Genomic DNA, 16954 nt, shown 5'->3' with positions numbered 1-16954 from the left:
CTCTTGAACTTAGCTACTTCAGTAATGGAGTAACTACACTGGTTTGCTTCTATTTAGCAGTAGACTTTTCTTGTTGTTATTCATCATGATTCCCAAAGGGAAGGTCTGCTACAGACAGCACAACAGGTGTCCTACTCAGACACACACACACACACACACGTACGTTTAGTCTGAGAAACATGGTGGCTGCGGTCCACTGATTCCTCAGTGAGCGACATGCATCATTAACAGCTTTTAAATGCAGAGGCGTCCTGCCTTCAGGATCTTCTAACAGGCTGTCCATACCCCCTTCCTTACGACATCCCACCCACTACATACACTCTTTAAAGTGTTACTAAAGAGGCTTAACAGCCCATTCCAGAAAGCCTGCATGGGGCATTTGTACCCCATAAAAAACCCAACAAGCTACAAATGGCACTTCACTGAGGAGCATACACCGATTGCAGTACTGCGACGCTTAAGGACAGCAGCAGGTGAGTAAAAGTGTTTTCTCTACAGTGCACTTCTTGTCCAATAATTGTTCAAAGATCTGTGAGCACTAACAGAAGACGGTAAAAATGTAGCCTTAGGACAACTTGTAAAAGCATAGATATATACATTCTTCAGACAATTATTCAGGATATGACTGTGTCACGACATGACGTGAAATCTGAAGCGGCTGTAACGTCCAGCTTGTTTCCTTTGAGGCAACTGCAAACGCAGGCTAAAAGGAAGTGATCATGAATGAAAAAGGCATTTGTTATGATGATATTACACATCAAAACGTGCATTTGGCTGCTTCAGCGCTGCGAGCTGATGGATCCTTGTAATACGTCACTGAAACATCAAACAATACGTATATGCTGTTTTACATCTGACGAATGAGCTTTAAAGAAGTGCCAGCGTTTGATATCAATATTGTGTGGATGCATTTAGCATGCTGAGGATGTGTTGTTGACTGAAATCTGTAGTAGGGATTGTGGGATACGTTTAGATTTCTATAAATAGAAAAGTACACACCAGTGTACCTCAGTTGCTTGTGTCTAAAATCAGATTACTGTGTCATGAAGCTTACATGAAAGCCTTGAACCTGCATAAGAATTCAGTCCATGAGATTAATCATGCCTTGAAGCGATTAAAGGAAAAGAATAAAAAACGATAAATAAGGAGAACACTATGGGGAAACTAAAATGGCTTCATATTTCACTTGGACTGCACAGTAAATGAATGAATGTAATAGAAAAAAATAGGAGTTTAAATGGACTATAGAATGTAAACGTTCGGGACTTGAATTCAGTCATTTTGAAATCTTAATAAATTAAATTCACTGATGCAAACAGGACGTTGTGCTTATTTTGATAGAATATTTGTCATTCTTCGTAGTATTCAGCGAAACATTTTTGCATTTCGTGTTTCGGAACTTCATAGAAACGCCGTAATTTTGTAGAGTTTTTGATAATAATGATGATCATAGACTTTGTTATTGCCAGTGCGGACATATAATAATAATAATGATAATAATAATACATACGGTTCGGCGTGGGAATAAAATCTTTCAATAAATACAAAAAAGCCACCGTAAAGCCCCATAAATAAAATGCAGAAATATCCCAATTCCGAAACCCTAAAAAGCAAACGACAATTTTCGGCAAAATTTAAAGAAATAAATATTCTCAGCAAACGTACGCGATCAAAAAAAGGTGTAGTGTGTCTTTAATTCCTCGCCTTTGTGGTGGCGGCAGCAGCAATAGCGAGGGCATCCCAGGCGAACCACAAAGCCAAGGGTTAAAGACGATACCATGCTGACTCTCCCTAAACGACATGCCACGCCATTTTACCAGCTCTTTATTTTCCCGGTCATAGCAAACCAGCTCCAACTTCCTGCTCGCTCGCATGCCATTCAAGGACAAGGATGAGAGAAGCAGAGCTGGAAAAAAGGAAGAATCAGTGTTTCAGCAACATTACGGGAAGGTCATTGTCTGCGAGCTTACCCTGGGAGAGAAGTAGAGGGCCTGAGCCTGCCAGAATCTATCTTCGGCGACCGGGAGCTGGACCTGCAAGAGACCAGAACAACAAAGACAGTTTGTGACAAAGCTGAGGCGCCGCAGTCCGAGAGGAGTGAAATCAAATGTGACATTTTTCATTTATTTGTAAATGCCTCTTTGGCGGCACACTCACTCGAAACGACAGTTGGGCTCTTACCAAGTTAAAGGGAGCTGATGGTAGAATAGAGGGATCCTGACAGAGGTTGTAATGAGATGCCGCATTAGGGCCGCTCTCTCATCCACTCTCCCCTCTCTCGCCCAGGAGCACGCCCTTCACTTCCAATCTACCACCCCAACCATTTGGAAACGGTTAACCCTATGAAAAACTACACTAACCCTCTTTGGTGCTCTGATAAAACCTTTGTGGGTTTAGCTTCTCAGAGATGCCTTTGATGATACAAACGCTTTTTTGAAAAGGATTTCGAAACATTCAACGCTACGGGAAGTTGGGGAACGATTCACAGCTTGGATCGCCTTACTTCACCAAAACACAGCCGGTGGTTGTAAAACACGGAAAAACACTTGGAACATAACTACGTACTAGCCAAGAACTGTACTTACGGGGGATCATTGAGATTCTCTCCAATATTGTTAGAACATTACCTTACAATATAAAATACGTTGCTATGACTGTTGCAGTGATTAAAAAAAAAAAATCCCTAAAAATAAATATATGAGTAGATATCAGAATAATGAAGATATTCTTGGTTTTTTGGTGCTATATAAACAAGACTGATCAACCCTCATATAAAATAGGTTAACCTAGTTACTGTCTAAACAGTAAAAACCTGCTTAAACACTGGTACATCTAAAAAAAAAAATAATAATCTAGAAGAGTTGTGTAATACTATTCCTACTTTTAATTAAGTTTACTTAAATGTAGCATTATTCATATTATACATATTTTGTATTATTATGTTTAATGTCTGAGTATTTCTCTCACCACCTCAGAATTAAATATTTTAATACTATATATGATTGGATTGCTATTAAATGCAATGATTGAGTCATAATTTTCCTTCCACAAACTGGGTCAAGCTGAAACGAGGTCTCAATGGAGGAGCTTGCAAGGAAAATGAACTATTACCCTCTACAAGTATGTGTAGTGCCCTCTAAACTGTCCTCACAGATTGAGAGAGTGTGCTATATAGTGGGCAGCATGTGAGGAATGACTTATGTACTTCATTAAGCTCAAGTAATTTCCCTCCCAGATATCACGTCGCCTTCAAGCCTCTCAGTAATCCATCCCAGCAGCTATCAGCTAAATTTAGCTCTCCAAAGCACAATGCTGCACTGCGTCATAACAATGTAGGTAAAATTGTCTGCTTCAGACCAGGTTCTTCATGGTGTCAAAGATACTTGCATATGTTATAAGTAACTGTTGCTGTTGTGTATAAAGGCTGTAGGTTTTCGGTTGGCAGGCAATTCATCAGTCTTACTTTTTAACTAATTCCTTGCTTCCTTTTAGCTAATTCCTTAATAATTCTACGACAGTAATTAGATTCATTATCAGCGTGAGACCAAACCTCAGCAGCATTATCCAAACTTGGACATATTATATATAAATTTAAAAGACAAAAAACTTTAATTGAACAAGAAAAGGTTCATTTAACAATTTAATTTGGTAAGTGTGCGTTTATTGTACTTCTTTTAGTGTTGGGATACAAGCACATCACTCCTCAAACCCAGGTACTTATTTCATCTATAGTGATAATGCTTTGAAATAAAACTGTAAGCAGAACAACAAACAGAATACAATATCGCATAAAATACCTAATATTTTTCTGATGTTATAATTTTTGCTATGGTGAACACAGTTTCCTGAAATGGTCCCTTGGAATGTTCTGTTACAGTGTTGCTGTTACTGTTTCAAAATAAAAGGCTTACAGTTTCAGTGAACAGACACCTTTGTTTAAGAGTGTGTTTCACTGAAACACGAACAAGAATTGGCAACATTTATTATCCTTCTTCTTTTCTCCTTTTTTCCTCATTTATTTACTTTTTTCTTCTCTTATTAATCTTTTTGAGAAAATCAATGATCTCATGAATTAAAAATAAATTAAACACTATTAGGTAAGATTTACTAGCTCCCCTGTTAGAACCATTTTGACCTCAGAGTTACTTTAATTCTTCATGACAACAAGATAAAGGAAACATAAGTGACATGATGACATCACTCAGTTTTTGTAGATTTGTTAGCTACAAATTAAAAAAACAAAAAACAAAACTCCCATTCCACCAGATCCCTAAGGTGCTCCATTGAATTGACCTGCTTTCTGGTGAGGCCATTTCAGTACAGTGAAGTTTATGAAATACTCAGGCAAGCCCATGTGGCACCAAGAACAAGTCATCCAACAAATTCACTTAAATTCCCATTCTTTTATATTATGATACTTGGTTTGAACTTCAGCAGGTTATCTTTCCCATGTTTATTTACCTAAATGCAATGAGTTACAGCCATGTGATTTGTTGATTAGATATTTGCGTTAATGAGCAGTTCATCAGTTCCCATATGGAAAAGAAATAGTAAAAACTTATATGTGATTACTCATGAAAGTGGCCACTTTCATGAGTAAATCATATAAGGCTTACATGATTTACTCATGAAAGTGGCCACTTTCTCATTACTTTCATACATTGTTTTAGTAAGTATCCAAAACATACAAGTTTCATTATATAATTTTTCAAGGGATCTTATATCTGTTTTCACTCTTATATGCTTTTCATACAAGTTTCACACAAGACAGATACAAACTTTATAAGATTTATATATATCTTTTCCATATGGGTTGACTATATGTAAATGCCAGAAATTGATTGAACAAACATTTTCTCAAATACAAAATGCAAAACATGTTTGATATATTTGATATCATCAAACTTGAAACCAAAATTGGTTCCACCTGCTACGTCTTTGTGCAACGCAGAAAAGGTGAAAGGATGGTCTCTAATGCATGGTTCCCACCATGAAGCATGGATGAGGAGGTGTGATGGTGCTTGGCTGGTGACACTATTGGGGATTTATTTATAACTGAAAGCACACTGAACCAGCATGACTACCACAGCATTTTGCAGCGACATGGCATCCCATCCTGCTAGCGTTTAGTTGGACCATCATTCATTTTTCAATAGGACAATGACCCCAAACACACATTCAAGCTGTGTAAGGGCTATTTGACCAAGGAGCGTGATGGAGTGCTGCAAGAGATGGCATGGCCTCCACAGTCACCTGACCTAAGAGTGTGCAAAGCAGTAATCACAGCAAAGGGTGGGTATTTTGAAGAATCGAACATATATAAAAAATGTTTAAAGTTACTTTACACTTGTGTCCTACTCGAAAAAAAAAATCTAATTAATTAGAGGCTTTGTAATTAATTAATCTCGATTAAGCGCATTTAATCGCACAAGAAAATTTGCCCCAAAGTGCAATTTTTTTTTTTTTTTTAATTTAAAAGGGTTTTAGTGGGCGACAGAATGAAATAATAGACATGGACATGAATATTGCAAACTCAGGCACTTTTAATTTCTGGGGGGGGAAGCATTTAAACTGCATTTCAATTCAAAACAGAGAAACAAAAATAATATCCCTGGCCAAATTGGGCAGACCTAAAAATAAAGTGCTATTTTAAGTACATTTTAAAAGTGATATTGTCTTTAAATAATAATAATAATAAAAATTTCAACATAAAGTGCAGAAGTGGCAGGACTAATCTCAATACTTGCGGGCCAGGACAGACAGCTGTGGGTGGGTCCCTGTTCAACTGGACCACCACTGCAGCGGGCAGTCTGTCTCGCTGATGGTGGATTCTACTCTGATTCAGATGAGGAAGCCCTGTGTAACAGGGCCCTGAGTTTATACAGAGTCTGAAGAGAGGCGGAAGCTCTTTGTCTTTGCTGGCTCCTTTGTGGTGGCATCTTTACACTGTTCCCGCAGCAGGGCCTCAAGGCTGGTCCAAACCTCTTTTCGCTCTCCCCTTGCAAGACACTTTAAATCCTTAAAGCGTGGGTCAAGCACAGTAGCTATCTTGAGCCACAGATGGTGGAGTGTAGCTACACGGTGGAGTAGGTCCTTGTAGTTTGAGTCATCATCGGAGACCTCCATGGTGTGACGCAGGTGGAAGAAAGCAGGTAAAACCACTGAACATGAGACATATTTCTCACCTCCAAGAGGCTCAGTCACAAACCTGCAGTAGACGGTTCAAGAAAGTAATTATTAATATACACTAACTGTCAACTATAGAGCTTGTTGAAGGAACAGTAACAACAAGTTAAAAAAAATTGTTTTATCTACCTGCATGGCTCAAGGACAGTCACCGACATTTGCAGTTTTACCAGCTCTGATGGAGTTAAAATGACCTTGTACCTTGTGCTTTTGTTTGTGTAAAGCAGCAAAAACAGCCTCTTGATTCTTTAGCAGCAATATCCAGCATTGAATTCCACCGTGTGGAAACAGCCTGATGAGGGGCTCTGTTGCCCCAGTCATGTTTGCTCCTGGTGTCGTTCCTCCATATTAGCAGGGCTGTCTGTAATATATCCAATTTTGCTTGCTTTTGAGTGTCATAAAGCTGTTGAATTTTACTTGAAATAGTCTTTCAGTTGGAAAGTTGGATCACATGTGCTAACTGTAGCACATTTTCTAACCCACTATCCTCTGATAGTGGCCTACAGTCCAGAGCAATCCATTTTGCGAGAGAATTTGTAAGTTTGTCCAATGTTTTGCATTTAGATAATACCGTAAGGTTGAAGTCCTTCGGTGGTATGCAGACTTCTTCTGCACAATTTGCAAAAAAACACGCTTTTATCAAGGCTTACGTCGGGTAGTCTTTTGAAATTAAACTTGCCTCTTATCAGTCCTAGCGAAGCACTTTCTTCTGATTCTTTGTAGCTCTGATGTGTGTATCGGTGTAATCAGTATACCAGGAAATGGTGCATTGACAAAAGTTCCCTTTTGCTTGGAACGCAAAGTGCGATTAAATTGAGGTGACCTATCCCACCCCTAAAATGTCCCAATCAACAGTTTTGCACGGTTGGATCTTAACAAGGTCCCAAGTAGAGCTTCAACATGCAAAAAGAAGAAATGGGAGTGGGACAACATTTTTTTGAGCATGCAATTTATTGAAAACAATGCTTAAACTGAAACAGGCTGTTTTATAGGCTGTTCTATAGCTGATCAAAAGTTTAGGCCAAATCTGTTTTAAAAAAATTGAATTCATTGTCATTTTCTGTCAGGTAGTCACATTGTCATGACATTCTGATGGGAAAGGCAAAAAAAAAAAAAAAAAAAAAAAAAAAAGGTCCCCTTTTTGAACCTGGTCAGGTTGTTAAACTGCATAACCAGGGTCTCTTGCAGTGAGCCATCGCTGCTGAGGTGGGATGCAGTAAGACAGTCATTTGGAATTTCTTATATGATCCTGCGGGTTATGGAACAAAAAAGTCAAGTGGAAGAACCCAAAAAATTTCACCAATTCAATTCAATTCAATTTTATTTATATAGCGCCAAATCACAACAAAAGTCGCCTCAAGGCGCTTCATAGATACAGAGAAAAACCCAACAATCATATGACCCCCTATGAGCAAGCACTTTGGCGACAGTGGGAAGGAAAAACTCCCTTTTAACAGGAAGAAACCTCCGGCAGAACCAGGCTCAGGGAGGGGCGGCCATCTGCTGCGACCGGTTGGGGTGAAAGAAGGAAGACAGGATAAAAGACATGCTGTGGAAGAGAGACAGAGGTTAATAACAGATATGATTCAATGCAGAGAGGTCTATTAATACATAGTGAGTGAGAAAGGTGACTGGAAAGGAAAAACTCAATGCATCATGGGAATCCCCCGGCAGCCTACATCTATTGCAGCATAACTAAGGGAGGATTCAGGGTCACCTGGTCCAGCCCTAACTATATGCTTTAGCAAAAAGGAAAGTTTTAAGCCTAATCTTAAAAGTAGAGATAGTTTCTGTCTCCCGAATCCAAACTGGAAGCTGGTTCCACAGAAGAGGGGCCTGAAAACTGAAGGCTCTGCCTCCCATTCTACTTTTAAATACTCTAGGAACAACAAGTAGGCCTGCAGAGCGAGAGCGAAGTGCTCTAATAGGGTGATATGGTACTACAAGGTCATTAAGATAAGATGGGGCCTGATTATTTAAGACCTTGTATGTGAGGAGCAGGATTTTGAATTCAATTCTGGACTTAACAGGAAGCCAATGAAGGGAAGCCAAAACAGGAGAAATATGCTCTCTCCTTCTAGTCCCTGTCAGTACTCTTGCTGCAGCATTTTGGATTAGCTGAAGGCTTTTCAGTGAGTTTTTTGGACATCCTGATAATAATGAATTACAGTAGTCCAGCCTGGAAGTAATAAATGCATGAACTAGTTTTTCAGCGTCACTCTGAGACAGGATATTTCTAATTTTAGAGATGTTGCGCAAATGGAAGAAAGCAGTCTTACACATTTGTTTAATATGTGCGTTGAAGGACATGTCCTGGTCAAAAATGACTCCAAGGTTCCTCACAGCGTTACTGGAGGCCAAGGTAATGCCATCCAGAGTATGAATCTGGTTAGATACCATATTTCTAAGATTTTCAGGGCCGAGTACAATAACCTCAGTTTTATCTGAATTAAGAAGCAGAAAGTTAGCGGCCATCCAGGTCTTTATGTCTTTAAGACATTCCTGCAGTTTAACTAATTGGTGTGTGTTATCTGGCTTCATGGACAGATAGAGCTGGGTGTCATCTGCATAGCAGTGAAAATGTATGCTATGTCTTCTAATGATGCTGCCTAAGGGAAGCATGTATAATGTAAACAGAATTGGTCCTAGCACTGAACCCTGTGGAACTCCATAATTAACCTCAGTGTGTGAAGAGGACTCTCCATTTACATGCACAAATTGGAGTCTATTAGATAGATATGATACAAACCACTGCAGTGCAGTACCTGTAATACCTACAGCATGTTCTAATCGCTCTAATAGGATATTATGGTCGACAGTATCGAACGCTGCACTGAGGTCTAGCAGGACAAGCACAGAGATGAGTCCACTGTCAGAGGCCATAAGAAGATCATTTGTAACCTTCACTAAAGCTGTTTCTGTGCTGTGATGAGCTCTGAAACCTGACTGAAACTCTTCAAATAAACCATTCCTCTGCAGATGATCTGTTAGCTGTTTGACAACTACTCTTTCAAGGATTTTTGATATGAAAGGAAGGTTGGAGATTGGCCTATAATTAGCTAAGACTGCTGGGTCTAGAGATGGCTTTTTGAGTAAAGGTTTAACTACAGCCAGCTTGAAGGCCTGTGGTACATAGCCGACCATTAGAGATAGGTTGATCATATTTAAGATCGAAGAATTAATTAATGGCAGGACTTCTTTGAGCAGTTTTGTAGGAATGGGGTCTAAAAGACACGTTGATGGTTTGGAGGAAGTAATTATTGAAGTTAACTCAGAAAGATCAATTGGAGAAAAAGAGTCTAACTTAACATCAATGGTACTAAGAGTAGCTGTAGATAATATTACATCTGTGGGATGATTACTGGTAATTTTTTCTCTAATGATAAAAATTTTATTTGTGAAGAAGTTCATGAAGTCATTACTAGTTAACGTTAAAGGGATGGTTGGCTCAACAGAGCTCTGACTGTTTGTCAGCCTGGCTACAGTGCTGAAGAGAAACCTGGGGTTGTTCTTATTTTCTTCAATCAGTGATGAATAGTAAGATGTTCTGGCTTTGCGGAGGGCTTTCTTATAAAGCAGCAAACTATTTCTCCAGGCTAAATGATGCTCCTCTAAATTTGTGACACGCCATTTCCTCTCCAGATTACGAGTCATCTGCTTTAGGGTACGTGTTTGAGAATTATACCATGGAGTCAGGTACTTCTGATTAGAGACCTTAGTTTTCACTGGAGCTACAGTATCCAGAGTCGTACGTAGTGAGGAGGTGAAATTATTAACAAGATAATCGACCTCTGTTGGGGTAGCGTTCAGATAGCTGCTCTGCACTGTGTTGGTACAGGGCATTGAAGATGATAACAGTGGGTGGATTATATTCATAAACTTAGTTACAGCGCTTTCAGAAAGACATCTACTTTGATAAAATCTACTCTCCACCGCTGTGTAATCAATTATTGTAAATGTAAATGTTATCAGGAAATGATCAGACAGGAGAGGGTTTTCAGGAAGCACTGTTAAATGTTCAGTTTCTATGCCATATGTTAAAACAAGATCTAGAGTGTGATTAAAGTGGTGGGTGGGTTCTTTTACATTTTGAGAGAAGCCAATTGAGTCTAATAACAGACTAAATGCCATGTTGAGGCTGTCATTTTTAGCATCTACATGGATGTTAAAATCACCCACAATAATTATTTTATTTGAGCTCAGAACTAAATTAGATATAAAGTCTGAGAAATCAGACAGAAACTCTGTGTAAGGCCCAGGTGGACGATAGATGATAACAAGTAAGACTGGTTTCTGAGTTTCACAGCTGGGGTGGACAATGTTAAGCATCAGGCTTTCAAATGAATTAAAAGTCTGTCTTGGTCTTTCATTAATTAATAGGCTGGTGTGAAAAATTGCTGCCACACCGCCCCCTCGGCCTGTGCTTCGAGGTTTCTGGTAGTTAGAATGACTCGGGGGTGTTGATTCATTTAAACTAACATAATCATCCTGCTGCAACCAGGTTTCTGTAAGGCAGAGTAAATCAATTTGTTGATCAATTATTAAGTCATGTACTAACAGAGACTTGGAGGAGAGAGACCTAATATTTAATAATCCACATTTCACTGTTTTACTCTTTGGTTCAGATGTGGATACTGTACTGTTCTTTCTTTGTAATTGTTTATGTTTAAGTTGTTTGTTGCTGGTTTTTAGTTTGTTTTTTTGTCTTTTTGGAAGCTGACACAGTCTCTATGGAGATGGGTTTTTGGGGGGGTAGCAGGAGGAGAGAAGCTGCAGAGAGATCCTCCAGCACTGAGCTGGAGGATCCAATACACTATCTGTCAAGATGCTGAACGATCCTTGACCCAAATTAAGGCCGTTACTGGTTTTGACTGCAGCCCCATAACCATCAGACGGCATCTGCGACTGAAGGGCTTCAAAAACAAAAAACATCTTTAAAGGCCTCGTCTCCTTGAACTGACCGTTTGGACTTTGCAAGAGAGTCCAAACGGTCAGTTGGGACATTGAAAGGTGGAAGAAAGTTTTATTCTTGGAGGAAAAAAGAATGTAACATTGATGGTCGTGATGGTTTCCAACATTACTGGCATGACAAGCAGATCCTACCTGAGATGTTTTCTACATGCCACAGTGGAGGGGGTGCCATAAAGGTCTGGGGTGCTTTTTCCTTCAGTGGATCATTTGAGCTTCAGGATGTGCAGGTGCATCAAACGGCCGCTGGCTATGTCCAGATGTTGCAGAGAGCATCCCTCATGACTGAGGGCCCTCATCTGTGTGGTAACAACTGGATTTTTCAACAGGACAACGCTACAGTACACAATGCCTTCAGAACAAGGGACTTCTTCCAGTAGAATAACATCACTCTTTTGGATCATCCTGCATGTTCCCCTGATCTAAATCAAATTGAGAACCTTTGGGGATGGATGGCAAGGAAAGTTTACAAAAATGGACAACAGTCGTGCAGCCGTCTCCACCACTTGGAAAAATGTTCCCACTCACCCCATGGAAACGTTTGCATCAAACATGCTGCAAAGAATTTCTGAAGGGATCAACAATAACGGTGGAGCTACTCATTACTGGGTTCATGTTTGGAACTTTGATTTCTGTTTTTTTTTTTGTTTTGTTTTTTTTTGGGGGGGGAGGGTTACGGGTTTTTTTGGAGGTAAAAACAGACAACCTGGTGATGGCTAACTGACCAGGCACAGTAGTGGTGGACAAGCAGCGGTAGACGGCTGCAGTAATAAATATAGCTACAGTGAATATTAGCAACATCAGGAAGGAGGAACATGAGAAGCTGGAGAAGTACCAAGGGCTGCGAGAAGAACTTGAGAGGGTGAGGAGATTGAAGGTAACAGTGGTCTTAGTGGTAATCGGAGCACTCCCAAGCTAAGTGAGTGGCTCCAGCAGATCCCAGGAACAACATCTGAGATCTATGTACTAGCAACAGCAAAGATACTGCGCAGGACCCTCAAGCTCACAGACCTTTAGAATTGTATCACAGACTAATTTTAACATACCTGAATGTGGTTAAGCAACAGTAAAAAGGGAATATTTAATTCTTTAACACTTAGTTCATTATTTTTTGTTGTTCATTTCAGTCATGTTAAATTCAGCTCAGCCAGGGGCACTAGTTTATAATCCCAAGAGTAACTATTTTGTTAACTAGCGAACCACAAAAGGGGGATATGTGGTCTGTTCTATGGGATATGTTACACTGACATTTAGATATATGTAAAATACAGAATATGAATGGAACCTTGTGTTTACTTGTTTTTTCCTTACCAACCAACCTCCAACTGGTTGCAACAGATGGTTTCCCCTCCCTAAGCCTGGTTAGGTTGGAGGTTTCTTCCTGTTAAAAGGGAGTTTGTCCTTCCCACTGTCGCCAAGTGCTTGCTCATAGGGGATCATTTGATTGTTGGGGTTTTTCTGCATGATTGTGGAGTCTACACCTTACAACATAAAGCACCATGAGACAACTGTTGTTGAGATATGGCGCTATATAAATAAAACAGAATTGGATAAAACTGAATTATGTGACAATAGCAGTGCAAAAAGCATCATAACGTGAAACTTATGCTTTACCATGCTTGAAAACTTGTATTAAAGAAGATGCTTTTTAATGTGTACATTTGGAGCACGCACACCTGCATTTTACTTCTGCTTAAATTAAGGCATTCCAGCTCAATTAATCTTCCACCTTAATTATCATGCAGTTTCATCCTCATCTAAGAAAATGTAGGTTCAATTTCCTAGTTGATGTAACTAAGGGGGAGTGACCTTGTTTGACATAATGGTAAATGGACCATCAATAATGTTTTTGTGGGCATATAAGATGAAAAGATGGGTGTTAAAAGTCCACTATTTTCACATTCCTCTATGTCATTGACGCCTGACAGGCTGTAATTTTCATTCTCTCAGTCCAGTGGAGCCTACTGAGCTGGAGATTATGGAGATGACGGTTTGGATATTTAAGCACTCGCTTCATCCCATTTTAAATCTCTATAATGTCAGAGCATAAATAAAAACAGATGCCTTTTATAAAACAACCAGGCAGTGGAGCTGAATAACACTGTGCTTCAGTGAGCGCACATTTATTACTGTCGCTGTTGAAGGAACATTTCCTCTACTCAATGTCAATCTATGTGTCGATGGAAATTCTGTTTGACTAATAGCTACACAGAGCCAGCATTGAAAATCTTGAGTAGAAAATTAATTTGCTAATTTTCCTGTCACTGTCAATTTTGTCATTCATTCTGTCAATAACACTGTATTGTTCATGCTGAAAGACCATTTAAGCTTTACCAGTGTTAACTAATTATCAACAAGAGAACTATTGCTCAACAGTAAAAAAAAAAAAAAAGACAGATTCAATTGAAAGTGCAAAATCCGTTAATCTAGTGTTGACTTATAATATTATTTTGTGGAAATAGGGAATGTTGGTGACAGCGACCTGCTCCATTAGTGTGATAGAAGGAAAAGGGTCAAACTGAGATGTGTCAGTAATCACCCTTGTATTAAATGAAGCAGAGGGTTTGAATCATCCCCTTGTCTCTTTAGATGAGAATCTCTTCAACTCAGAGTTTTCACTGACCTCCTTCAGGCAAGGTTAGATCATTATTGATTCACAGTTACTGAAAGAACTTTCTTTCAGCTTACAGACCCAGGACCTAAGTCTGCAATTTTTGCTGCTAGGCCTTTTTTAGACATCTTTAAGTTTACAATGTAAATCCTATAAATCTTGATGACCAGTCACTGCAGTATCGAAATTGGGTTTAGATTTGGGGTTTTTTTGTGAGGGAACTAACAAAGCAGTTATTGTTTGTTATTTTTCAGGTATTAGTAGTTGACTATCAATTTTGGCTTCCCTATCTCTAATTTTTACTCCTCAAAAAAAAAAAAGAAAAAAAAAAAGACTGGTTAGTTTAATTTTATACCATTTGCGAACATTTACTGATTATTTTACATCATAATATGCTTTCTCAATATCAAACTAGTTTGAACATAAATGGAGGGAACACAGAGACAATTCTATTGGTGTATTCTTTGTACTTATTGGCATAGGGATGAAAAGGCAGAAAACTAAAGCACAAAGCAGAGTCATGCCTGTGACAGTAAAAAGTACAGTTAGCAGCATGACAAAAAAAAATAAAGACATTAGTGCGTTACCTTTGCACAGATCAGCAGCTAGAAATGCCGTTTAAAAGCTACTTTTTGCCATTATATTTTTCAGCATATTTCAGAGGATATACTTTGAGTTTTATTTCTTTACTTAAATAAAAGTGAAGAAGTACAGCATCTGAACTATGCTGTCAGAGTCTGCAGCTGCAGACTCTTGGATTTAGAGGTGAGGACCCAAATGCAGACAAAACGAGGCGTGAAACGTGAATTAATCAAAAGCGAGCCATTTTGGAAGAATAACAGACAATCTGATAACCACCGCAGGGAAGCTCACACAATATATACACATGAGTAGGGCTGGGTATTGTCACTGATTTCTAGAATTGATTAGATTCTGATTCACGAGGTCCCGAATCGATTTGATCCACATTTCGATTCGATTCTATTTGAATCGGGGAAATTTTGCCTCAGTCAGAAATATTATAATTTTGATCACGTATCAGTACATTTCTATATTTTTATATGCATAAAAAGAAAGCTGACATTTGTGAGACTTTATCAAAAGTGTAAGCATCACAGCAGATGTCTTTGTGTCAAAGTAACTGAGGATAAAACACAGAAAAACATGAAGGCGATTTTCCTTGCCTGGGATTTTATAGCAGATGACCTTAAAAATATTCTGCAGTAGATCAAAAATGAAAGAAAGTCATTAATCAACACCTGAACATTACCTGATGCTGCTGAAGTGAGTAAAGAGTAAAGTTACAGAGGTTTTATTAGAGACACAGCTAAGCATTTTGCAATTTTGCATAATTTTAAAAAGTTTAAATTAGCCTATTGAACAGCAGAAATGATGCTTCCTTTTCGGAAGTAAGTAAAAGGAAAAAAAAAAAAAAAAAAAAAAAGAGCAGCCGTCAGCGCTGTAAACAACGGTAGACTTTTGTGTAATAAGCAAGCAAATAATGCAGAAAAAAGATTTTTAGATGGGAAACTGTTCTTGAAGTATACTGAGAGAGAGAGACAGCGAGCTCTGCATGAAGTGTGATTTTATCGTGGTGGAAGCAAAACAGCAAAACTAAGAGTGAATTCATGACGATGTTTACGTGAAGCGAAATGTGAAGCGTAGTTTGGATCTTCTTTTGCTGCTGGTTCAGTCAATATTGTTCGGAGAGAGATAAAAACCTGCAGCTTCAGAATCAGCGCAAAAAGGGCGTAAACACAAAGCGCGGACCCGCCGACGGATCAGAATCAGCGAGCTGTCGGTTTACAGCCCCGACCGTGTCCATGCCATCGGGTGAGAAAGCCACATCTCACTGATTCTGATCCGTCGGCGGGTCCACGCTTTGTGTTTACATCCTTGTGCAGAATCCGTGTACCTGCTCTCATTTACCGTTTCAGCGGTTTGGTGGTTGTTGAAATTTTGTGAGGTTTAACCTGAGATTCTGGCGTTTCGGGCAAAATAAATATTTAAAAATCGATTCAGGATTTGAATGAATCGATTTTAAGTTATCCAAGCTAGAATAGATTTTAATCGATAATTAAAACCCACCCCTACACATGAGGGTGACGAGAGAAGTGGAAACACACTGGGAACACAGCTGGGACGACTAGACATAATGACACATTTGAAGAAAACAGAACACACAGAACACAGGGTGAGAGACTGCCAAAATAAAACAGGAAACACTAAGACATACTAAAACATGTGGAATGACACAGGGCCAGGAGCAAGAAGCGCACATGGGAACATGACAGGCTGGGGAAACAAAGGGAGGAGACACAAAGAGGGAAACACGGAAACAGTTAATGGAGACGAAACTTCAAGGGAGAGAGAGAGATGACCTGGGGAGAACATGCACATGACAGACGGGGGAGATATTGGATGAAACACATGAAGGGAAACATAGGAATAGAAAAGAGAGAAGAGACACAATGACACGAGCAGGACCTGGAGAGTGAACAACACAAAGACAAATAAATGTTATAATAACACGAAGAACGAACCAAATGCAGAATAACTCAAAATGCCAGGTCAACTAAACGCATCCTTACATCTTTCTCTACAGGAATAAGTCATTAAAATGATTTTTAATACTCAAGACAGCTACCAATCTTCCCAGAAGTGGTCACCACAAGGCTGTGCAAACTGTGCAATAATCAGAGATAAAAGAACAATACAAAACAAAAAAACAGCCATATCTTAGACTCTACAGGCATCAGGTAGCTGGCTGGCTGAAAACTCCTTCATGCAACCAGTGTTCCCAACTTAGCGACTTTGTTGCTATATTTAGTGAGTAGTCAAGACCCCCTTAGCGACTTTTTTTCTAAAAAGCGACTTTTGCTGGTGTTATTAGGAAGACTTAGGACAACTTTTTGATGTGAAAGCACGTATCGCTCTTACTCTCAACAAGCAGCGGTGTTGCCATGGGCACCTCGCCCGTGCCAAGCGCTCACAGGTGACGGATCGTTATCTGCAGCTGTCGCCCCCAGCTGCTGTCAGAGCAATGTTGACCACCTACACCTCCAAAACAGCAAATGAATCGCGCATGAGTGAAGCCCTTGCTGCTGCCCTGACTGTCACACGGTCAGTTCTTCTTTTACTGTTACTTTTTGTGGATCACAAGGTTTAAAACTACTTACACACACACAC

General features: G+C 39.4%; 1 protein-coding gene and 1 long non-coding RNA gene across 9 annotated transcripts in view; one reads left to right on the top strand and one right to left on the bottom strand.

The window, feature by feature from the left end:
• naaladl2 (N-acetylated alpha-linked acidic dipeptidase like 2) overlaps positions 1-2276 on the bottom strand; it is a 460659-nt gene extending 458383 nt beyond the window's left edge. For 2 of the 8 annotated variants that reach the window (XM_084921763.1, XM_084921767.1), the window contains exons 1-2: positions 2182-2275; positions 1971-2033 (exon numbers count right to left, since the gene is read on the bottom strand). Coding sequence is in view for 1 of the 8 variants with exons in the window: in XM_084921762.1 (XP_084777888.1) it covers positions 1971-2123 (153 nt within the window). In the remaining 7 variants the exon portion in view is untranslated. Of the gene's footprint in view, positions 1-1970 lie in introns of all 8 variants that reach the window. The other 6 variants (XM_084921764.1, XM_084921771.1, XM_084921772.1 and 3 more) reach the window with 6 other exon arrangements.
• LOC146361656 (uncharacterized) overlaps positions 166-16954 on the top strand; it is a 34474-nt gene continuing 17685 nt past the window's right edge. The window contains exon 1 of the long non-coding RNA XR_014799447.1: positions 166-473. This is a non-coding gene — a long non-coding RNA (uncharacterized LOC146361656). The remainder of the gene's footprint in view (positions 474-16954) is intronic.

This window comes from Perissodus microlepis, chromosome 23, assembly GCF_051167445.1.
Source record: "Perissodus microlepis isolate ML-2025 ecotype Zambia chromosome 23, ASM5116744v1, whole genome shotgun sequence".
NCBI lineage: Eukaryota > Metazoa > Chordata > Actinopteri > Cichliformes > Cichlidae > Perissodus > Perissodus microlepis.
The sequence above is the reverse complement of the archived record's forward strand: the minus strand, read 5'-3'. Positions and strand labels throughout refer to the sequence as shown.